The 24,416-nt window shown below is 43.2% G+C and overlaps 1 protein-coding gene across 1 annotated transcript in view; it reads left to right on the forward strand.

Moving 5' to 3' along the window:
- BFSP2 (beaded filament structural protein 2) overlaps nt 1-24,416 on the forward strand; it is a 55,822-nt gene that overhangs the window by 16,678 nt on the left and 14,728 nt on the right. The window contains exon 3 of the mRNA XM_075828596.1: nt 17,881-18,037. Within this exon, the coding sequence (XP_075684711.1) occupies nt 17,881-18,037 (157 nt within the window). The remainder of the gene's footprint in view (nt 1-17,880; nt 18,038-24,416) is intronic.

Raw genomic sequence — 24,416 nt, forward strand, 5'->3', positions numbered from 1 at the left:
CTATGGCAACAGTAGGCCTAACAATGGCCTCCTGGTCTGCCATTACGGAAGCCGATTACGCCCCACCCGGAGTCCGAGCCTGATCGCTTTGCTGTCAGTGAACAACTGACAGTTCTAATAAATTGCACTACATAGGTAATACAATGTATTAGAACAGCAATCAAACAGTTGGACCTTCAAAAATAAAAGTTGGAAAAAATAAAATAGAGGTTTCAAGTAATAAAATAAAACACAATCGCCCTTTTTCCCTTATCAAGTCCTTTATTTTTGAAAAAAATAAATAAAGCATACATATTTGGCTGCGTCCGTAACGACCTGAACTAAAAAAATATAATTTTATTTATCCCGCGCAGTAAACGGCGTAAAAAAAAAAATAAAACAAACTTTGCCAGAATTGCTTTTTATTGTTCAATTGGTCTTCCAAAAATGTAAATAAAAAGTGATCAAAAAGTCGCATGTATCCAAAAATTATCACTATAAAAACTATAGCTTGTCTTGCAAAAAACAAGCCCTCATACAGCTCCGTCGATGAAAAAATGTAAAAGTTATGGTTCTCACAACATTCTTTTTACAAAAGTAATTTTATTGTGCAAAAAGTTGTAAAACATAAAAAGGTGCTATAAATTAGGTATCGCCGGAATCGTACTGACCCACAGAATAAAGTTAACATGTAATTTATAACGCATGGTGAACGCTGTATAAAAAAAACTATACCAGAATTGCTGTTTTTTGGTCAACTTGCCTCCCCAAAAAAATTATAAAATTGATCAAAACGTCGCATGTACCCCAAAATGGTACCAATACAAGCTACAGCTCGTCCCGCTAACAAACAGCCCTCATACCACCACGTCTCTGAAAAAATAAAATAAATGAAGGCTCCAAAGAGTCAGGAAAGAAAGAATATTCAGTTGTGCAGGCCAGAGGGGAACGCTTCTTCTATTTCAAGAGGCGATTTATCAAGGCCCTAAAATTAGGGAACCAGGAAGGCGACGGCCCAAACATATCTGCTGGGAGCGAGGGCGCCCGTATTATACCAGGACAACACTTCCCAGCTAAATTACCCAAACTGCAAAGGTGCAGAGTATGGACCAAAAGGGGGATAAGAAACGACACCATTTATCAGTGCGACACCGGCCTGTGCAGAAAGGATTGCTTCACAGCGTAACACACATTTATTGTTTATTTTACCCCATTATTATACCACTCGACTATGTCCCTGATGTACTCTGCCCAGCTTACATATTGCCCCCACATAAACTAAAATACCAGTAAAACTCCAAATAGGACTACTACCAAGCAAAATCCACACTCCAAAAGCCAAACGGCGATCCTTCCCCGCTGGACCCTACAGTGTGCCCAAACATATAATATATGGCATCGCCAAACCCGGGTGAACCCTTTTAACAATTTTTGGGGTGTGTGTCTCCAGTGGCACGAGCAGGGCACAAAATATTTGCCACAGAAGTGGTATATCTAGGGAAAAATTGCTATTTTTACTTTGCACCATCCGAAGCGCAATCATTTATGGAAAAGACCTGTGGGGTGAAAATGCTCACTACACCCCTTAATAAATGCTTTGAGGGGTGTAGTTTCCAAAATGGTGTCGCTTCTCAGGGGTTTCTTTTATTATTTCACATCATAGCCCTGCAATTGTGAACCAATACTTTGTAAGTCGCCAAATGAGGCCTCAATTTTGCATGGTACTCTTTCATGCCTGAGCCTGATCGAATGTCCAGGCAAAAGATTAGGACCACATGTAGGGTGTTTCTAAAACTGGGAAACACAGCATAATAAAAAGATTTCATGATGGCACAAGCTGGGCACCACATATTGGCATATCTAAGGAAAAATTCCCATTTTCACTCTCCAACATCGAGTGCACACTAATATGGAAAACACCTGCGGGGTTAACATGCTCACTACACCCCTAGGTGAATACCTTGAGGGGTGTAGTTTCCAAAATGGGGTACCTTCTGGGGGGTTTCCACTGTTTTGGTCCCACAGGGGTTTTGCAAATGCGACATAGCGACCAGAAACGAATCCAGCAAAATCTGCTTTACAAATGTTTGGGTTCTATTTTTCCTTTATTTGTTGAGAAAATTAAACATTTTGAGCTAAATCTACATTTTATTGAAAAATTTAAAAAATAATTATTTTCACTGCCCAATTCTAATAAAAACTGCTCACTACACCCCTAGATTAATTCCTCAAGGGGTGTAGCTCCCTAAATGGAGTCACTTTTGGGTAGTTTCCACTGTACTGATAACCTCAGGGGATTTGCAAATGCGACATGGTGCCGAGAAACCAATCCAGCAAAGTCTGCGCTCTAAAAGCCAAATGGCGCTCCTTCCCTTCTAAGCCTTGAGGTGTGCCCAAACAGCAGTTTATGACCACATATGGGGTATTTACATACTCTGGAGAAGTTGCTTTACAAATGTTTGGTGGCTTTTTCTTCTTTATTCCTTGTGGAAACTGATTTTTTTTTCGCTAAAACGACATTTTAGTGGAAAAATGTAAAAAAAAAATATTTTCACTTCCAAATTCTAATAAAATCTATGAAACACCTGTGAGTTCAAAATACTCACTACACCCCTAGATGAATTCCTTCTGGAGTGTAGTTTCCAAAATGGGGTCTTTTTTGGGGTGTTTCCTTTGTATTGGCATCACAAGACCTCTTCAAACCTGACATGGTGCCTAAAATATAATCTAATAAAGAGATCCACTAGGTGCTCCTTTGATTCTGAGGCCTGTGCTTCAGTCCATTAGTATACTAGGGCCACATGTGGGATATTTCTAAAGACTGCAGAATCTGGGCATTAAATCTTGAGTTGCGTTTCTCTTGTAAAACCTTCTGTGTTACAGAAAAAATTAATTAAAATTTAATTTCTGCAAAAAAAAATGAAATTTGTACATTTCACCTCTACTTTGCTTTAATTCTTGTGAAACGTCTAAATGGTTAAGAAACTTTGTAAATGCTGTTTTGAATACTTTGAGGGATTTGCAAATGCGACATGGTGCCGAGAAACCAATCCAGCAAAGTCTGCGCTCTAAAAGCCAAATGGCGCTCCTTCCCTTCTAAGCCTTGAGGTGTGCCCAAACAGCAGTTTATGACCACATATGGGGTATTTACATACTCTGGAGAAGTTGCTTTACAAATGTTTGGTGGCTTTTTCTTCTTTATTCCTTGTGGAAACTGATTTTTTTTTCGCTAAAACGACATTTTAGTGGAAAAATGTAAAAAAAAAATATTTTCACTTCCAAATTCTAATAAAATCTATGAAACACCTGTGAGTTCAAAATACTCACTACACCCCTAGATGAATTCCTTCTGGAGTGTAGTTTCCAAAATGGGGTCTTTTTTGGGGTGTTTCCTTTGTATTGGCATCACAAGACCTCTTCAAACCTGACATGGTGCCTAAAATATAATCTAATAAAGAGATCCACTAGGTGCTCCTTTGATTCTGAGGCCTGTGCTTCAGTCCATTAGTATACTAGGGCCACATGTGGGATATTTCTAAAGACTGCAGAATCTGGGCATTAAATCTTGAGTTGCGTTTCTCTTGTAAAACCTTCTGTGTTACAGAAAAAATTAATTAAAATTTAATTTCTGCAAAAGAAAATGAAATTTGTACATTTCACCTCTACTTTGCTTTAATTCTTGTGAAACGTCTAAATGGTTAAGAAACTTTGTAAATGCTGTTTTGAATACTTTGAGGGGTGCAGTTTTTAAAATGGGGTGGTAGACATGTGGGAAATGTAAACTAGTAACTATTTTTAGTTACTATTAACTAGTAACTATCGGTTTTACAAGCAGATACATTAAAATTTATAAAAATACAAATTTTTGCAAATTTTCTCTCAATTTTGGTGTTTCTCACAAATAAATAATGAATTTATCGACTACGTTTTTTAGCGAAAAAAAAAAGGTCCAATATGTCGCGAGAAAACAATCTCAGAACTGCTTCGATAGGTAAAAGCATTCCAAAGTTATTACCACAAAAATTGACACATGTCAGATATGAAAAATAAGGCTCTGTCAGGAAGGTCAAATGTGGCTACAGGGGGAAGGGGTTAAAAGAGCGGAAAGTATTTGACTTTAATGCAAAGGCTAATACATGTCAGGAGATAGACACTGAATTATCCTCATCAGAACAGGAGCTTTCAGATTCAGATAATCAAAGATACCCTCTGAGGAAAGCACAGGGTGGTAGAGCTCAGGGCAGGAATAAATCACGTGTGAACCATAGGGGCCCAAATGGTTCAAATACAGAAGGGTTTTTAGCCAAAAGCCACCCGGATCTCAGATTATTTGTTACGAGATCAGAGGGACGCACACAGTCAGTAATTTCCCACCATGAAGATGATTTACAGATTATTAATTTATCCACGAGAGCCCTCTAGAGACAGTGATAGCACATTTGTGCTTATAGGCAATATAAATTAATATATGTGTTACCCCTGAGGACGCTCCCCTAAGTGTAACCGGGGTGCAGAGATGCGTAGGGAAAAATCACACTCTAGTGACAAACAGATCTGACGAGGATTTGCTACTGCTGATACAATTGTCCATAATAGTAACATAGAGCCAATACGCTCTGGAGATTTTGTATCAGCTAATTGGTCTGTGTGTCAATGTTTGTTTTTCGATCTATTTTTGCGATAGTGCCCATGTTTTTAATGGTTTATCAATAAACATATTCTTAAACGTTCATACAGGCAGTGAATAATTCCAATTTACCTGGTAATGAATAAATGGATATAGAAATTAGGATCAGAAGTCCAGGATCAATGGGATTAAATCTCGGCAAATATCCGCCAATTATCATTCAGTTCTCTGTTTCAATTAATACAAATATACATTGTAAATAGAGTGTATTATTCCCGGTATAGAATGTCCAAAAATAGAATTCCACTATTCACAAAATGGAAGTGTCATAGGAGATTTATTACATATTGTGTGTGGGATTGTCCTCTGATTGCCCAGTTTTGGAGAGAAATTAAAGAATGCATAGATGAACTATATAAGTCTCCTATTGGATCTGGTCATGCGCATTCGGGGGTAATAAAATAAACTGAACAGAGAATTAAGCTTTAAAGTGATAATGTAGTTGTTATATTATGCTAGGACAATGATTATGAATCAACTGAGAACTGCCAACAAGAGTAGCTTGGATATTCTATGTGAACCAGATATGGCAGTACGAAAAAATATATTCCTACAAAAACAATAGTAGTAATTATAAAATTATATAGGCGCACTCGCTAAGGAAATATAGGCTTAGTCCACACATAGTTATTTGCAGGCAGAAGAAATCTGCCTCAAAATTCCGTCAAGTGTTTTCCGCCCGCGGCCATTGCAGCTAGTGCAAGAACCACGGGTAAAAAAACGCTGCGAAAACCACTTGGAAACGAGCAGCACGGGTTTTTACTGTCTCCCATTGATTTCAATGGAAGGTCAGAGATGGAACCGCGGCAAGAAAGATCATGACGTTTCTTTCCCCGCGAGCGGATAAAAGCTGCCCTGGAAAACTAAACGCCCCTTGCCTCTCATTGAAATTAATGGGGGCCGATTTCCGCCATTTTTTGGCGCTAATTCCACGCCAAAAAACTCTGTGTGAACAGGGCCATACAAAGGATTTGGACAAAGCATAACTTGTGGTGGTTATGTGTTGTTTGTTATTCTCTCACAGTACAGGGAAGGGCTTTGGATTGAATGAAGGTAGGGGTTAATATTAAAATGATTGGAGGCGTGGCTTGGACATGGCGCTGACCAGACGTGCTGCTTGAGAGCTCCGCTCCTGCACTCCTCCCGATCATAAGCTCATTAAAAAGAATCCATTTACTTGCCTAATGGTCAGGAAATCCAAGGCCTCCACGGGGACTCCTTATTGCACTCGGCAGATGTCTGCAGCCGGCTCCATCCAGCGATTTTTGACCGACGTTGCTGCTGGAACATCTTCTAAGATGGCGCCGATGGAGGAGAGACGAGATGGCACCGGGACCTTGCTTCCAGAGGGGATATCATCTGCGTCTGGAGCTGCTGCATCAGGTACCGTTAGTACCTTCTCCTCGCGATCCGGTTCGTGTGGGCAGATCCCCTCCCGGCTGGATGGGGTAACACCGAGCTCTTCTGGGGCTGTGATGGCGCTGCCTGCGCGGGCCTGCTCGCCACGTGGTGCCTGTCATGGCGGCCGGGTCGCTCCATCATCCTCCCCTCATGTGCTGGGGCCTGCATTGCTGCCTTCTACCTCTCCTATTGTCCTAGGGGATGATTTGCTGAGCCTGAGATGACAGTTATCAGCATTACCCACTAAACAGGACATGGTGCATTATGTCAACCGTCTTGCGACGACGTACAAGTCGGAGATACAGTCTCTTACCACCAATCTATCCCAATTTTCTGATCAAGTGCAGCGTATGGAAAGCGATGTTTCCATTATCTCACAACAGCAAGTTTCTCATGCTGACCGATTGGATCAACACTCTCATCAGATTCATGCGTTATTTAACCTTGCCGAGGATCATGAAAATCGGAATCGCCGCAATAATATTCGGCTTCGGGGCATTCCTGAGGATATCGCTCCGGGTCAACTCATCCCTGCTTTACAGTCTCTATTTAACACCTTATTGGGGCGCCCTGCTGATGACCCTCTGGAGCTAGATAGAGCCCACAGGACTCTAGGCCCTCGGAACCCAGATCCTGATAGGCCTAGAAATGTGCTATGCCGTGTCCATTTCTTTTCTCTCAAGGAGCAGATAATGAGGAAGGCCCGAGATAAAGGCGAGGTTTTATTACAGGGGGTCAAGATCCAGCTGCTATCTGATTTATCCAGGATGACTCTGGATAAGCGCAGAGTGCTACGTCCTTTGCTGGATGTGCTGAGGGAACATGAGATTTCTTATTCCTGGGGTCACCCCTTCCAGCTGCAGGTTCGCAGGGATGGGACATTGCTGAGTGTTCGGGACCCAGGAGATGTTCCGGACTTCTGCACTGCTCTCCGTTTGCCTCGAGTCTCCCTACCTGATTGGCCTTATGTTCCCGTCCCACCGCCGCGTCCGCGGTCGCGCAGGCGAGGTCGTTCTCCTGCTTCTCCTAGGCGGCGTCATGAGGGTCGCCCCGTTGAGCCGATATGATATCCTTCTTATGTCTCCTCGCGGCCTGTTGTCAGAGTTCAATGCAACGGCTCTTGTGTTCTTCATCTGAAGCAATTGCATTCTGTGTTTCTTATAGTCATTGCTGTCTGGGTCTGCCTCTCGTTATAAGTGATTGCTGCTGGAGATCTGATAGTTAATTGGTGTAGATTGATTGCTGTTAATGCTCTACAAATGTGAATGCTTAATATTTCTATACATTCCATGTATTGCTAACCTATATGTGCACTTATGATGACATTGAATGTATCCAGGAGTGTTCTCTACTGAGGCATCTTTAGGTCTATACTAATGCTGCATACCTTTGTCTTACTACTATAGGGTATCATGCTAAGTGCCTTGGTTTTCCTTTCTTTTATGTTATATCGTTATTTGCTTTATTGTAATTTGCCGGGTTGGGGGGTGCGGGGCACTGGATAGTCCTTGTCCTGACACTTCTCCTCTTAGGGACTCACTGGTTGACTCCGGTGTCTATTAGATTGTTTCTCCTTGAGTAGCTCAAGGAGTGGGTGATTATTTCGCCCGTTCGTCTGTCTTTGTTGTCGTGTCGCCCTTCCTTGTCTGTCTTGTTCTATCCACCACTGCTTTAGCGCATTCTATTTGTGTGCTCCTCTGGTGGGAGGTAGTGATGGCGCAATTTAAAGTCTGTACCTTTAATGCTAGGGGGCTTAATGTCCCGGAAAAACGCTCGCAAATTTTATATAACATGCACAAAGAGCGAGTACATATTTTGTTCCTACAGGAGACTCACTTCCAGGTGGGCCATACGCCACAATTTACAAATTGATATTTTCCGACTTGGTTTCACAGTGCCAACCCGGAATCCAAGTCCAAGGGGGCTAGTATATGTCTCCACAAGTCACTCTCTCATAAACTCATTGATGTTTTGGTTGACCCAGGAGGTCGGTATGTTTTTCTCAAATTGTCCATACGCAATAAGATTTTTACCCTGGCTAACTTGTACCTCCCCAATCAGGACCAGGCTAGAGTGGGGCGATTGTTTTTGAAGAAATTGGAAGAGTTCACCGAGGGCGTTTTAATTGTGGGAGGAGATCTTAATCTGACTTTTGATTCCAGGCTTGATACCTCCTCGGGCAGGTCTACTGTTCCTAAATCGCACTTGGGGGCACTAAAGACTGTGATGCATTCCATGCAATTGATTGACGTGTGGAGGATTCTGCACCCTCAGGTAAGAGAGTATACTTACTTCTCCCCATTGCATAATATGTACAGTCGGATAGACGCTTTTTTGATTAGTCACCATTTGCTTACCTGGCATCCTACTACTAATGTGGGTCCCATGATCTGGTCAGATCATGCCCCGGTGTTTCTGACTCTTACGTTTCCTGACTCGGTTCCGAATTTTCAGTCTTGGAAACTTAATGATAATCTATGACGGGATACAGTGTGTGTGTCGGCCCTTAAGGACTCGCTTTCCGGTTTTCTCGAGGTCCATGAGCATGACCCTACTCCCTTGCCACTCCAGTGGGAGGCACTGAAATGTGTCATTAGAGGAGTCCTAATACAACACGGGGCACGTTTGAAGAGAGAGAAAGGGGTAACTATTGCGCGTCTCCTGACTCAGATTCGGGATTTGGAATTATGTCATAAACGGATTCCATCTTCACAGGTTTTTGCGGATCTTACTACAGCGAGAGAATCCTTACGCTCCCTCATAGATCAGTCCCACGCTCGGTTCAGGGATCGGATGAGGAAGCACTCCTACGAATTTGCGGACAAGTGTGGTAGGTCTTTGGCGCGGATATTGCATCCCCGTACACAAGCGTCCTACATCCCTAAAATTCTATCTCCCTCGGGCAGCGAGGTTTATGACCCGGCGGGTATTACTGATTGCTTTAGACATTATTACTCGGCCTTATATAATATTAAAGGTCAATTTCACGATATGCAGGCTGAGGCGTTGCGGGATAAAATCGATCATTTTGTGCACAATACTGCGTTGCCGTCTTTGGAAGATGGGGAGGCTTCGGGGCTCGAGGAAGATTTTGTGGAATCAGAAGTGGAGCGTGCTATTGGAGACTCACCCTTGGGCAAGAGTCCAGGGCCCGATGGGTTTAACAACAAATTCTATAAAACATTTAAGGCTCAACTGGCTCCCTTTTTGACGAAAGTCTTTAATTCTGTGTCTTCCTTGTGTCCCTTTGCGCCCCAGTCCCTCGAGGCTCACATCACCCTTTTACCAAAGCCAGGCAAGGATCCAACATCTTGCGCTAACTTCAGACCCATTTCACTAATTAATGTAGATGTAAACTTTTCGCGAAGCTGCTTGCCTCTCGTCTGTCGCCGTTGTTGCCTGGCTTGATATTGGATGATCAGGTGGGGTTCGTACGCGGTCGGGAAGCGCGGGATAACACTAACAAAACTCTCCTTTTAACTTCATACTGCCAATCCCGTAAGATACCGATGTGCTTACTCTCGGTGGATGCTGAAAAGGCCTTTGACAGAGTGCACTGGGTGTTCCTCCGCAGTGTCCTGGCGCAGGTTGGCCTTGGCACTACTATGGTGGATAGGATAATGGCATTATACCATAGACCTACGGCTCGGGTTCGTGTTAATGGACTTCTATCTGATTCCTTGTCTATTGCTAATGGCACGAGACAGGGGTGCCCACTCTCGCCTCTATTATATGTTCTGGTCATGGAACACCTGGCCGTGGCACTGCGGAGCAATCCTAATGTTCAGGGTGTACGTGTTGGATCACAGCATCATAAACTGGCGCTTTATGCAGACGATCTCCTTGTGTACATTACAACTCCCATGATTTCTTTGCCATCTTTGACTGAGGAATTTGAGCGTTTTGGCCATCTAAGTAATTTTAAAGTTAATTACTCTAAATCTGAGGCCTTGAATATATCTCTTAATGCTCCGCTGGCTACCCATCTCGCTCGGGTTTTCCCATTCAAATGGCAAACTACGTCCTTAAAATATCTGGGGTACATGTTCCCACTCAACAGGCAGACCTGTTTGCTTTGTATTACACGCCCATTCTGCAGCGTACTCTGAAGGAATTGGCAGAGTATGGTGGGAACCATATGTCATGGTTTGGGCGTATCAACGCGGTCAAAATGGATATTTTGCCCAAATTTTTATACCTCTTCCAGACCGTACCTATTGTAGTACCATCGGGCTTTTTCAAGACCTTACACAGGGCCATAACTAAATTTGTGTGGGCCTCCTCTAAGCCTCGTATTCGTTTTGCTGTCCTTAGTCGTCCAAAAGTAGATGGGGGCGCGGGTCTCCCAGACTTTAAACGTTACCATCAAGCTGCATTGATTATGAGGGTAGTGGATTGGTTCCGCTCGGAAACAGGTAAGCAATGGGTGCGCATCGAAAGAGATATGTCTCCTCTTGCATTAGCCTCTCTGCCGTGGTTGACTGTCCTGCAGCGCCACATGCTATCTTTGCCTTTCCTCACACGTCAGTTTCTTGCAGTCTGGGAGCGAATCTTTGGTGCTGCGGGCCTTGTTCATCGCCCGGGTCCTCTGACTCCTTTCTTTGACAACCCCTCCTTCCCTCCGGCGGTGGGTGTTGATACATTCCTCTGTTGGGAGAGAGGAGGGGGCGGATATCTGGCTGAGACCCTTACTCCTGACGGTGCCATCTTATCAATGAATGCTGTCTCTGGGGCCTGCCCGGGGAGACGATCAACCTGGTGGTCATACTTGCAGTTGCGTTCCTATCTTTCTTCCATGGGAGACTGTCTGGTGTTTTTACAGGACAAGACTCCTTTGGAACATTATTTATCTTTATCTACTGCTCCCTCCCATGTCTTGTCCTATCTACATGGGATTCTTCTACCCAAATTCTCTTTCTCTCAACTGTCCTTCACTACTGCATGGGACGAGGAAATGGGGGTTCAACATTCGGAAGAGGAATGGGGTACTTCTTTCCTTTTAGCTCACAAACTACCAACGTCTTGTTTTGCTCAAGAAAAAAACTACAAAATACTCACCCGGTGGTATCGTTGTCCTGCTTTGTTGCATAGGATATTTCCTGATGTGTCTGCGGATTGTTGGAGGTGTGGGGAGGCTCCTGGAACCATGTTGCATATTTGGTGGGACTGTACCAGGATACGTCCCTTCTGGGGAAAGATTTTTGACTTGGGCAACAAGCTCTTTCACACTGAGGTCCCGACCTCGGCTTCTATTGGATTACTCTCCATGGTTCCTGGATCACTCCCACACCTCAAAAGGGGTGTCTTTAGGCATTTCCTGACTGCGGCAAGAACGGTGATACCTCGTCACTGGAAGTCTCATACTGTTCCTTCTTTGACGGAATGGGTAACAGAGGTGAACGGGATTATGAGGATGGAGGAATTGCTGTCCGCTGACAGGGGCAAGTCTGTGCTCTTCGTCCAAACTTGGGCAGTGTGGTCTGGATTCCGGGGTGGTACTGATATACCTTTCTGGCTGGATGGAAGGTTCTGAGCAACTTCTGTGATCTTACTCCATGCGCTATGTCTGTCTGTGTTTCCCTTTGTTTCTGGTGTCTTGTGTTGGTGTTATATTATATTTATGGCACTTATACGTACCAACTCTTACTTCACTTGGGCCTGGTCCCCATGTTTATTGCACTATCTTTATGTGAACATGGTACAGTTAGTACCACCGTATTTTGATTCATACTTACTTTAGATGGCTGGGAGGTTACCTCCCATTGATGTTCATGCATTTCATATACTGTTCATACACTGTGAAAATGTGTATTTTGTATTTTGTACTGCGTGCAAATTTTTTTGGGCAATGGTGTACAATGTTTTATATGCTGTTACATTTTTTTTCAAAATAAAAATCTTGATAAAGAAAAAAAATAAATATTAAAATGATTGTGTATGTTAAGACAAATAATTTATACAAATATTTTGTTTAGTGAAGATAAATAAAAAAAATAAAAAAAAGTACCTCGTCTAACATACAGTGCAGCTGAAACTTTTTTCCTTTTAACTAAAAGTAACGGTTGTATATTTATGTATTGGTGTACTAGGCTTGACAATGTAGTTGAAACTTAAATTACTTAGGCCCCCTACACACGACCGTGCCCGTAATCGCGGGTATATATACGGGAAGGTGTCCATCGGCCATAAAAATGAATGGGTCCGCAATTACGGACCATAATTATGGTCCGTAATTATGGACAAAATCTATGGTTGTGTGCATGGGGCCTTAATCTTTAAATGATTTAAACTCATGAAGAGTGTAATTTCATTTGTCAGCCAGTAATTTATTTCCAATACGGACCAACCAAACTGTGAAAAGATAAAGAAACACTAAAAAAACGGTCCAGCCTACATTAATCCAAATTATTAGCAAAAGATCTTAAAATGTGGCATAGACATTAAAAGGGGGTTTTAGCTCCATAAAAAAAAAAATTATGGTTTAAAATAACAAAAAATATTGGTCCACATTTACTAAGGCTGGCGTTTCAAACGCCAGTCTAAGAAAAAAGAAAGTTGTAGTGATTTGCATCAAATTTATTAAAAAGGGGAGCTTTGTCTACACTTTTCAAATCTAGCAAGTGTAGAGAAAAGTCACTATTTTTTTTTTACAATATGGCTTGCGCCATGATCTCTGACTTTTAAGGCACAGTATATGCTAAAAACTGTGTCAAGACGACACATCATTGCTACAGCAAGTTAACAAAGACCGGCAGGAAATGGATCAAAAAGAGAAAAATTGCACAGCGCCAGATGGTTCTGCTCACAACACTGGTGTAGACAAGGCGGTAAATAATGATGACAGCTGCAGCTATTCCCCCGCCGGTAGACAGTAATGTTTTCCAATAATCGAAATTGGAAAAAAATCAGGAACTTGATACCAGCGCTGCTGACATCAGGCAAAGACAAGTAGGTTTGGTTTCAAAGAGATTTATTTGGCTATGCGCTTCTACTCTAAACGAGCATCTTCCTCAGGCCATATAAGGTTAAGAATGAAATAAAATTACGCTGTATAAGAAAAAAAATACAATAAACACAAGTTTATTAAAAACGAATTAAAAATAAATATAAAAAATATAAACGTATCCCCATGCTCGTATTGACCGATAAAATAACATTATTTTGTCAATTATGGTAAACAGTATAAAATAATTATTTTGGAATTGTATTTGAATACATTTTGCCATCATAGGAATTTCTAAAAAATCTGCAACTCGCCTGCAAAAAACAAAGCCTCAAACAGCTACGTAGATATACTGTATACTGTCAAATAAAAAAAGCTGTGTTTGACAGAATGCGGTGAGGCAAAAACTAAAAAATTCCTGTGGCTTTTAAGGCCAGAATTGACTTGATCCTTAAACTTCCACGTGTGTACACATGAATATATTCGTTTGTGAGTATAGATATATAAAAATAACACATCTATCAATAGTATAGTTCATTTACACTCATGGGCATGTAATAAAAAGTCATTATATTAAATGTGAGCCTCCCTGTGCTGGAAAACAAGGAAACTTTTCTCCTGGCTAAAACGGCCGGGTCTCAGCAGGAACTCACCAGGTAAATAAATTCATCAAACAAATTAATCCATGATCTATGAATGTTGTCTGCAATTCTTACATGTTCTTTGCGGTATAAAATGTACTTTGTAAAATATAAATAAATATTTTGTTTTTTTGACATACCCTTAAGCATTCCTACATATAAACATGTAATGTTCCCAGTACATGAATGGGGGTGTATCAGGGGGTGGATTAGAGGTGGTGATGTGTTACGTTACATACTGAATCTAATCTTTGTAGAGAGTGTTGCAGTGAGCAGCTCCATATATGATTGGCTCTACCCCCAATCCCCATCCCCCATGATAACATCTTTCTGAAAAACGTGCATGTATATATGTGAATGCCATTAGTAGCTTATTTATATGTGCATATTTTAGTGTGGCTCGATAATGTCCTGTATAATAATTTGGCTATTTTTTTTTTTTTATACACACAGAGAAATCTGTTTTATATGTAATTTAAATAACAATTTTATTATTATGCAGATAAGTGTGTGCAGAAATGCATGAACAAATATGGTAAAAATATGGCCAATTTCTTTAGAAACAGTGCTGCTATTTACATTCTTTTAGCTGGGACTCCTAGATGCAGAGATTGAATTAGCAGAAGGAAAGTTTTTTAAAATATCTCCCATAGGGTATATTCCGTTTCTGCAGTTTTTGAGTACAGTTTTTGAATCCACAACAAGGAGTGGATTAAAAAAAAGAGAAGATATACTTCCAGTCCCACCTGGTTGTGGCTTCAAAAACTGCATAAAAAAACTGCACCAAAACTGCACTGAGTGAATAAGGTCATAGAGGAGTTCAAATGCATTGTTTAGAGGACCTGTACCTTCATCTATGTTTATTTCCTTAAATAAAAAGTTTTGTGACTGAGCTCTAATAATTTAAAGCGTACCTATTCATAAAAAAATCACCACCACCTTAGGTATTTGTAGACGTGTATTAGAAACGTTGCTGGTAACCTGCATATTTTGGGTCTTTTCCTCCATTGTGCATTCATAAATGTGTGGGCAGGCTGTCGGGTTGTGATGTCAGAACAGTGCTATGTGATCTGAGCCAATCAGATGTCTCCTCTCTGCGGTTCTCCTCCCCCTATCACAGCATGCCTCACACACAGGCTGAGGCAGAGGGACAGCAACATGATCTCCCCTACTCCTATGATCCCTTCCCAAAGCTTGAGTCCAAGGCTATGTTCACAGGCTGAGTCAAAAACGGCTGAAAATTACGGAGCTGTTTTCAGAGAAAACAGCCTCTGATTTTCAGGTGTTTTTGAAGCTGAAAATGAAGCTTCTTTTGGAGCTTCTTTTGAGGCTTCTTTTCAGGCTTCTTTTGAGGCGGTTTTTGAGGCGTTTTTCAAAGTGTTCAATGGAAAATCAGCTCCAAAAAACTCCTCAAGAAGTGACATGCTACTTCTTTTTAAGGCTGTGTTCACACGACCTATTTTCAGGCGTAAACGAGGCGTATTATGCCTCGATTTACGCCTGAAAATACGGCTCCAATACGTCCAATCTGCCCATTCATTTGAATGGGTTTGCCGACGTACTGTGCCGACGACCTGTAATATACGCGTCGTCGTTTGACAGCTGTCAAAAGACGACGCGTAAAATTACAGCCTCGTCAAAAGAAGTGCAGGACACTTCTTGGGACGTTTTTTGAGCCGTTTTCTCATAGACTCTATTGAAAACAGCTCCAAAAACGGCCGAAAAAACGGCGCGAAAACGGCGCGAATACGGCACGAAAAACGCCGCGAAAAACATGAGTTGCTCAAAAAACGTCTGAAAATCAGGTGCTGTTTTCCCTTGAAAAAGCTCCGTATTTTCAGACGTTTTTGGCTCAGCGTGTGAACATACCCTAAGGAGCGTCTTTTTACGTTCCGTATTTTAAAAGAGAGGCGTAAAAAGACGCCCCATATGAACTAAATGCTGTATTTCCAATTGATTTCAATGGGCAGATGTTTGTAGGCGTTCAGCTTCCGTTTTTTCAGGCGTTTTTTTCAGGCGTAAACGCCCTGAAATACGCCTTAAAACACTGCGTGTGAACATACCCTTAGGCCGAATTCAGACGAGCGTATATATCTCATCCGTGTAATGGCTGTTAAAGAAAACGTCCGTCACACGGAAGCATGTATTTCAATGGGGCCGTTGTTTTAACAGACCGTGTGAAGGACCCGTGGAAAAACAGGACATGTCCAATTTTTGTCCATTTTCACGGATCCCTCAATAGACTCAAGTCTATGAGGGATCCGTGAAAACGAGTCCCGCACGGGTGCAACTCGGACAGGAAAAACGGCTCTTTTTCACGTCAGAGTTTGCACTCGTTCGTGTGAATCTGGCCTTAAACAGACACCGAGGGAGAGATACTGCTGCAGCTACTCCATTCTCCCGGTCTAGTAATAATTATTTTATACTAGAGTGGTGAGAGAACAGGAGTCTAAACATTTACAGAAAGCCTGCAGGCCAGGAAAGTGGAACTGCATGTTGCTGGAAAGTGAGAAAGATGTCACTTCCCCATATAAGATATATTACAAAGTTTCATATATTTGCAGGTATTATTGATTTTTACAAAAAAAATGTTATGATAGGTCTGCTTTACTAAAAAAAAAAGTATAAGGGTATGTTCACACGCTGAGTCAAAAACATCTGAAAATATGGAGATGTCTTCAAGGGAAAACAGCACCTGATTTTCAGACGTTTATTTAAGCCACTCGCGATTTTCGCGGCGTTTTTTATGGCCGTTTTTGGAGCTGTTTTCAATAGAGTCAATGAAAAATGCCTCAAAAAATGTCCCAAGAAGTGACCTGCACTTCTTTTTTGCGGCCGTTGTTTTACGCGGGCGTTTTTCAAAACGGTCGCGTAAAAAAACGGCCCGTCGGAACAGAACACCGTTTTTCCCATTGAAATCAATGGGCAGATGTTTGGAGGTGTTCTGCTTCCGATTTTTCGGCCGTTTTTCGGGTGTTTACGGCCGTGTGAACATACCCTAACAATGAATGCATTATATAGAATGTGTTACTAGAACAGACCCCTTGAAGTAAGCAGAGTCTTAGCTATTGTAGGTTATCCTTCACCCGGGCCAAGGATTCCGTTTCATACCGTAGCCTAATGTCTAAACTGCCCTAACCAAGACAGAATGGCTTGTTGGAGCCCTCTTGACACCCAGCACCAAGGGCACATGACCCACCAGCCCCTTGTAGCTACATCCCGGCCTAAGAACATCTCTTAGGCTTCCGTCACACTCAGTTCTTTTCTTGTGTTTTAAACTGCATATGAAAACGCTTCTAAAAATGCAAACGTTATAAAAATGTAAATGTATTTTATGGTGTTTTTCGCTGCGTTTTTCATTTAGTGCATGCTCTTTCTCTGGCATCTTTGAAGTCATTTAGGCCTACACACAGAATTTTTCTGGCAGTTTAAAAAACGCTTCTAAAAATGCTAGCATTATTAAAATGAAACGTGTTTTTTAAGGCGGTTTTAGTGGCGTTTTTCATTTGGTGTCATTTTGTACATGCTTTTTTTTCTGGAGTTTTTGAAGTCCAATAAAAAAAAGCCTATGGGATGCCTGAAAAAACACTATACCAAAGCATGCTGCATTTGGGAAAAAACGCCACTTACCACAAAATTGCCTCAGAAAAGCCACAATCAAAAACGCAATTGAGTGTATTGTATTTTATATTTTACTATAGACCTGAATGTAACATCTGGCCGCACAAAAAAAAAAATGCACCACAAAACCCTCGCAAAAAATGGCATTAGAAATGCCATAAAAAAAGCAGCAAAATAGTGTGTGTGTGAATCCAGCTTTAGGGTATGTTCACACCCAGAATCAAAAATAGCTAAATATGACAGAGCTGTTTTCAAGGGAAAACGACCTCTGATTTTCATCCGTTTTTGTAGCCGAAAAAGTTTTTTAAGGTGTTTTTTTTTAAGGCGTTTTTTTAAGCCGTTTTTGGAGCTGTTTTTCCATTGACACAATGAAAAACAGCGCCAAAACATCTCAAGAAGTGACATTTGCATAGACTATACGTTTTAAACAGGTGAATGGAGGGTTAGGGCATCTTTTAGCGAGTGCTAGTACTTGCTGAGCTGTTTCCTATAGAGCATCTAATAGCTGCTTCTTTTTAACTAATACTTTTACTAATTAAATGTGACCTTTTACCATATACTAAATGAAGTATGGATTTTCTGATGTAACACTGCTATTGCATTTGCAGATATGAGAATGAACAACCTTTTAGAAAAGCCGTGGAGGAAGAGATACGCTCATTGTACAAAGTGATTGATGATGCGAACCTGACAAAAATGGATTTGGAAAGTCAGATAGAAAGCATGAAAGAAGAGCTTGGCCTACTGTCCAAAAATCATGAGGAGGTAAAATAATACAGTCTTACCCTAAATCAGGGGTCTCAAACTCGGTCGGGTAAGTGGGCCACATATAGAAAAAATATGAAGTTGACGGGCCGCATTACTTTCAAATTTGATACAATACAAAATTATTGTTAATCAATTAGTTATTTGAACTACTATAACACTATATTACTATAATAATAATACTACACTACTATAATAATACTACATTACTATAATAATACTACATTACTATAATAATAGCGCTAGGTTTAAAATTTGAGATATTTCTCCACATGCTTATTTCAACAATCCAGTTTTCCAGTTTAAGTGTCACTAAATGCAGTCCGGCGGCTCAGTTAGCAGCGTTTGGCAGACACACATGTCAAGATTGGGAAGCCCCTTTTTAGATAGTGCCACAGTGCCCTCGGTGGATGCTGCCGCAGTGCCCTCGGTGGATGCTGCCGCAGTGCCCTCGGTGGATGCTGCCGCAGTGTCCTCGGTGGATGCTGCCGCAGTTCCCTCTGTGGATGCTGCCACAGTGCCCTCTGTGGATGCTGCCGCAGAGCTCTCAGTGGATGCTGCCCCAGTGCCCTCGGTGGATGCTGCCCCAGTGCCCTCTGTGGATGCTGCCGCAGTGCCCTCTGTAGATGCTGCCCCAGAGTCCTCTGTAGATGCTGCCACAGTGCCCTCTGTAGATGCTGCCACAGTGCCCTCTGTAGATAATGCCACAGTGCCCTCTGTAGATAATGCCACAGTGCCCTCTGTAGATAATTAAACACACCCCTAGATAATGCCACAGTGCCCTCTGTAGATAATGCCACAGTGCCCTCTGTAGATAATGCAACACACCCCTAGATAATACCACAGTCCCCTCTGTACATACTGCCACAGTGCCCTCTGTAGATGCTGCCACAGTGCCCTCTGTAGATGCTGCCACAGTGTCTTCTGTAGATGCTGGCACAGTGCCCTCTGTAGATGCTGCCGCAGTGCCCTCTGTAGATGCTGCCACAATGCCCTCCATTGATGCTGCCACAGTGCCCTCCGTAGATGCTTCCACAGTGCCCTCCGCAGATGCTGCCACAGTGCCCTCCGCAGATGCTGCCACAGTGCCCTCCACAGATGCTGCCACAGTGCCCTCCGCAGATGCTGCCACAGTGATGTCAGGGGCTTGCCCAGAGCTGGAGTCCCGGAGCAGAGCCGCTTCTAGCACTCTGCCTGGGATTCCACTCTGCCTGGAATTCCAGCTCTGCTCCTGACATCACTGTCCATATATGGACAGATGTCAGGGGCTCTTCCTGGGACTCTAGCTGTGCTCCTGGCATCACTGGGACTCCTGCTCTGGGGAAGCCCCTGACATCATTGTCGATGTATGGACAGCGATGTCAGAGGCTTCCCCAGAGTCCCGGAGCAGAGCCTATACTAGCGCTCTGCCCGGGACTCCGCTCTGGTGAAGACCCTGACACACTGTCCATATACGGACAGCGATGTCAGGGAATTCCACAGAGTCCCGGAGCAGAGCCTATACTAGCGCTCTGCTCGGGACTCCGCTCTGGGGAAGACCCTGACACACTGTCCATATATGGACAGCGATGTCAGGGAATTCCACAGAGTCCCGGAGCAGAGCCTATACTAGCGCTCTGCACGGGACTCCGACTCTGGGGAAGCCCCAGACATCGTGTGTCCAAACATGAACACCGATGTCAGGAATTCCACAGAGTCCCGGAGCAGAGCCTATATTAGAGCTCTGCACGGGACTCCGGCTCTGGGGAAGCCCCAGACATCGCTGTTCATATGTGGACAGCGATGTCAGGGAATTCCAGAGTCACGGAGCAGAGTCTGTACTAGCGGCCCTGTGTCCCGCGGCCCGCAGATGACAGCCCCAGGGGCCACGACGTGCTTGGGACCACTGCCCTAGATGAACAAATTATTTTAATGCAGAGTATATAAGACTGTGTTCACACGTTTATTTCGCAAAGAATCCGTGACAGAAATCCAAGGCTGACATTCTGCTTTTCCATGCGGAATCTGTGGACAAAAACTGCACAATTTTATTCCGGGGCATGTGAATGCGGTATATTGGTTGCGGAAAGTTAGTAGATTTTATATAGATTCAGCCACGGAATCCGCACCTAAATACTCTAAATCTTAGATATCATAAATATAGACCGGGCAGTCTGAAGAAGCGCCAAATCTATCACAGTGGCATACGATGTATGATAAATTTGGTGCATCTTGCTAGACATGATTGACACTTTTCTCTTACTTATACCAACTCTTTATTGGCTTAGTTTTCATTTGGCGCTTTGGCGCATATTTAAGCCATGCCCTGTCCCCACTAAACTACACACCCCTTTCTACACACTTTTTAAAAGTGTTTAGTGAGTAGCAAAGATCTGTTCTTACATTAGTATAAAATGAAATGTGTCAAAATGTGCCAATTTGCACCAAATTTTGGTGAATTTTTCTACATATTCTAAACGCATAAATAGTATTAAACAGGGACGTAACTAGAAAAGACTGGGCCCCATAGCAAACTTTTGACTGGGGCCCCCCCTCCCCTGGGTGTCACACAACCCCCCCTTGTAGATAGTGCCTTTCTTACAGCCCCCCCTGTAGATAACGCCATACAGCCCCCCTGTAGATAACGCCATACAGCCCCCTGTAGATAGCGCCATACAGCCCCCCCTGTAGATAGCGCCATACAGCCCCCTCTGTAGATAGCGCCATACAGCCCCCTGTAGATAACACCATACAGCCCCCCTGTAGATAACGCCATACAGCCCCCCTGTAGATAACGCCATACAGCCCCCCTTGTAGATAACGCCATACAGCCCCCTCTGTAGATAACACCATACAGCCCCCTCTGTAGATAGCGCCATACAGCCCCCTCTGTAGATAACTCCATACAGCCCCCTCTGTAGATAGCGCCATACAGCCCCCACTGTAGAGAACGCCATACAGCCCCCCCTGTAGGTAACGCCATACAGCCCCCCCTGTAGGTAACGCCATACAGCCCCCCCTGTAGGTAACACCATACAGCCCCCCTGTAGATAATACCATACAGCCCCCCCTGTAGGTAACACCATACAGCCCCCCCTGTAGGTAACGCCATACATCCCCCCCTGTAGGTAACGCTATACAGCCCCCCTGTAGGTAACGCCATACAGCCCCCCCTGTAGGTAACGCCATACAGCCCCCTCTGTAGATAACACCATACAGCCCCCCTGTAGGTAACACCATACAGCCCCCCCTGTAGGTAACGCTATACAGCCCCCCTGTAGGTAATGCCATACAGCCCCCCCTGTAGGTAACGCTATACAGCCCCCCCTGTAGGTAACGCCATACAGCCCCCCCTGTAGGTAACGCCATACTGCCCCACCTGTAGGTAACGCTATACAGCCCCCCCTGTAGGTAACGCTATACAGCCCCCGTGTAGGTAACGCTATACAGCCCCCCCTGTAGGTAACGCTATACAGCCCCCCCTGTAGGTAACGCTATACAGCCCCCCTGTAGGTAACGCCATGCAGCCCCAACCCCCAAAAAAATCCGACCTACAGTGTGTCCTACAAAATACATGTATCCCCTATCCACAGGATAGGGGATACATGTGTGATCGCTGGCAGCGATAGGGAGAACGGGGGACCGAAAGTCCCCCGAAGTTCTCCATGACTAACTTCTGAGTTCCGGAGTCTGCGCAGCTCAATAAAAATGAAAGGAGCGCTGGTCACGCATGCGCACAAGCGGGATCGGCGCTCCATTCATTTCTACGGCGCTGCCGACACAGACCCCGGAAGTCCGAGGTTTGTGATGGAGAACTTCAGGGGATTTTCAGTCCCCCGTTCTCCCTATCGCTGCCAGCGATCACACATGTATCCCCTATCCTGTGGATAGGGGATACATGTCTTTTGTTTAATGGCAGAGCGGGGAGATACCTCCCTGCTCTGCCGTAGTTTTCAGTGTCGTCGTGCTGTAGCAGCCATAGCGGCAGCTAGCAGAGCCTCCGGCCATGGTGGGGTCCCGGTGGGTGACACGGGCCCCCTCATGCTGCGGGCCCCGTAGCAGCCGCTATGGCTGCTACGGCGGTAGTTACGCCACTGGTAGTAAATATGCCCTGGTGTGTGTCGTTTCCAGTATATAAAAAAGCTGTTTATGTATACAAAAAGTGCATAGGGGAAAGGAATCACTAGCAAAGGATAAAATGGGCCTCTTTATGCAGGTTCAGGTCCTCAGAACTTCCATACCTGGACAGTATTGCCTGAAGCTCTTGTAATGGCCCAAACACAGATTAAAAATGGATTGTTATCCACATGACACCAGTTTATCAATGTTTCATTTACTAAGGAAAATTAACCCATAAACAGCATGAAGAAGAATTTAGAAACAAAGTGAGAGTGAATTTACAAGTTCACATTTCATCTACATAAAAATTCCAGTAACTTTGTAAGTACATTGTATTACTTCTCTTGTACTGATCACAAGATATAGCTTGTATTATAGTACACAGCTGCATTCTCTATTTTACAGGCTACGGAACTAAAATCTTCAAGGATTCTCTGTTTGCTCAGTTTCTGTGCTGAGCTTGCTCCGTAGATTTGCATTTTAGGTAATGTAGTCTTTACACCAGGGACTGAGTTACGTTCTGTGTTAGGGCTTGTCCACATGTAACGGATTTGCTGCAGAAAATTTCCGCAGCATTTAAACATAAACTAGCAGACAATCTGCTGTGGACAATCCACACCATTTCATGTGTTTTTTTACTGCGGAAAACAGTGCAGTATTTTTTTTGGTGTGTTTTTTTCGAGGGCTGTCTGATGATAATTCTTCATCCTGTGATATCATTTCCACCCCCTGTAATAAATGCAGGAAATCAGTCCACTTTCCGCAGCAATAATTGACATGCTGCGGAACTAAAATTACGCACCGCATGTGAATTTCTGGACTGAATTTTTCCGCAGCAATTCCGTTACACCCCTATAGTCCTGAGATGCATTTATAATTCTGCTAGTTGTTCTTGGAAACAGTCAATAAGCTTGTCCACAGACACAATCCTAACAGCTTTGCTGAACTCCTATAATGCAATGGGAGGATTAGTTACTTCGCAGATTACTGTACTGTGCCTGGTGTAAAGACTACATTTCCCAGAATGCAAGTCACCAGAGCAGGTTCAGCGCAAACCCTGAGCCGTAAACGCTGTGGAATTTCCGCAATGGAATTCTGTGCGTAAATTCCGCAGTATTTACAGTAGCCGCAAAGTGGATTAGATTTAGAAAATCTCATGCCCACGCTGCGAAAAAGAAAACGACAGTGTAAACGTTAAGAAATTGACATGCAGTGCAGAATTTAAATCCGCAGCAAATTATGCTGCGTTTTAGTTGATTTTCTATTGCGGGTTTTCCTTATTAAATTCAATGGGGATGCAAATCCCGCAACAGAAAGCCAAGTGTTGCGACTTTTGCGGAGTATTCGCAGCGATTACATTAAAAAAATCATACTTACCCAGAAGTCTGTGTTCCTTCGTCCAGACCTGCCTCCTGGGATGACGTTAAATCCCATGTGACCGCCGTGGCAGACAATTACAAGCTGCGGCGGTCACATGGGCTTCAGCGTCATCCAGGGAGGCCAGACCAGACTGCACAGGAGAGACACGTCACCATAAAAACAGCCTAGGTAAGTATGAGCATTTTTTACCGCTGCCTTCTGAAAATACGCACCACAATGTTCCAGGTCGAACACGCTGCAAGATTTTTACAGAGCGTATTTGACCCGTGGGAACCCGGCCTTAAGCTCCGATGCCTGAAAAATTATGAATACTCCACTTTCTACATAGTTACATAGTTAGTTCGGTTGAAAAAAGACACATGTCCATCAAGTTCAACCAAGGGATGGGAGAAAGGAAAGGGATATAGACAAACTCTAGGGCTTTGTTTTACCTCTTTCCAACCAGAAGAAGGCTAAGAAGAAAAAAAATACCTAGAAGGCATTAACCAATCTGCTCTTAAACTAAAAATATCCCTTCTGATCCCAAGTGGCGATCAGACTGGTACAACATTCAAACAAGAATTATCTACATTGACATAGGAGCTGATATTTTTTTTCTCAAAGAAATTATGTAAGACTTTTTTTTAAAGCCATCTACTGTTCCTGCTGTGACCAGCTCCTGCGGTCGGCTATTCCACAGATTCACAGTTCTCACAGTAAAGAAGACTCGTCGCCTCTGTAGATTGAACCTTTTTATATTTCTCCAGACGGAGGGAGTGCTCCCTTGTCTTTTGAGGTGATTTTTACATAGAACAGTTTTTCACCATATTTTTTTGTAAGGGCTATTTATATACTTATGCAAGTTAATAATTTCCCCCTGTAGTCATCTACTTCAAGGCTAAATAAATGTTATTCTTTTTAT

Source organism: Rhinoderma darwinii, chromosome 5, assembly GCF_050947455.1.
Source record: "Rhinoderma darwinii isolate aRhiDar2 chromosome 5, aRhiDar2.hap1, whole genome shotgun sequence".
Lineage (NCBI taxonomy): Eukaryota > Metazoa > Chordata > Amphibia > Anura > Rhinodermatidae > Rhinoderma > Rhinoderma darwinii.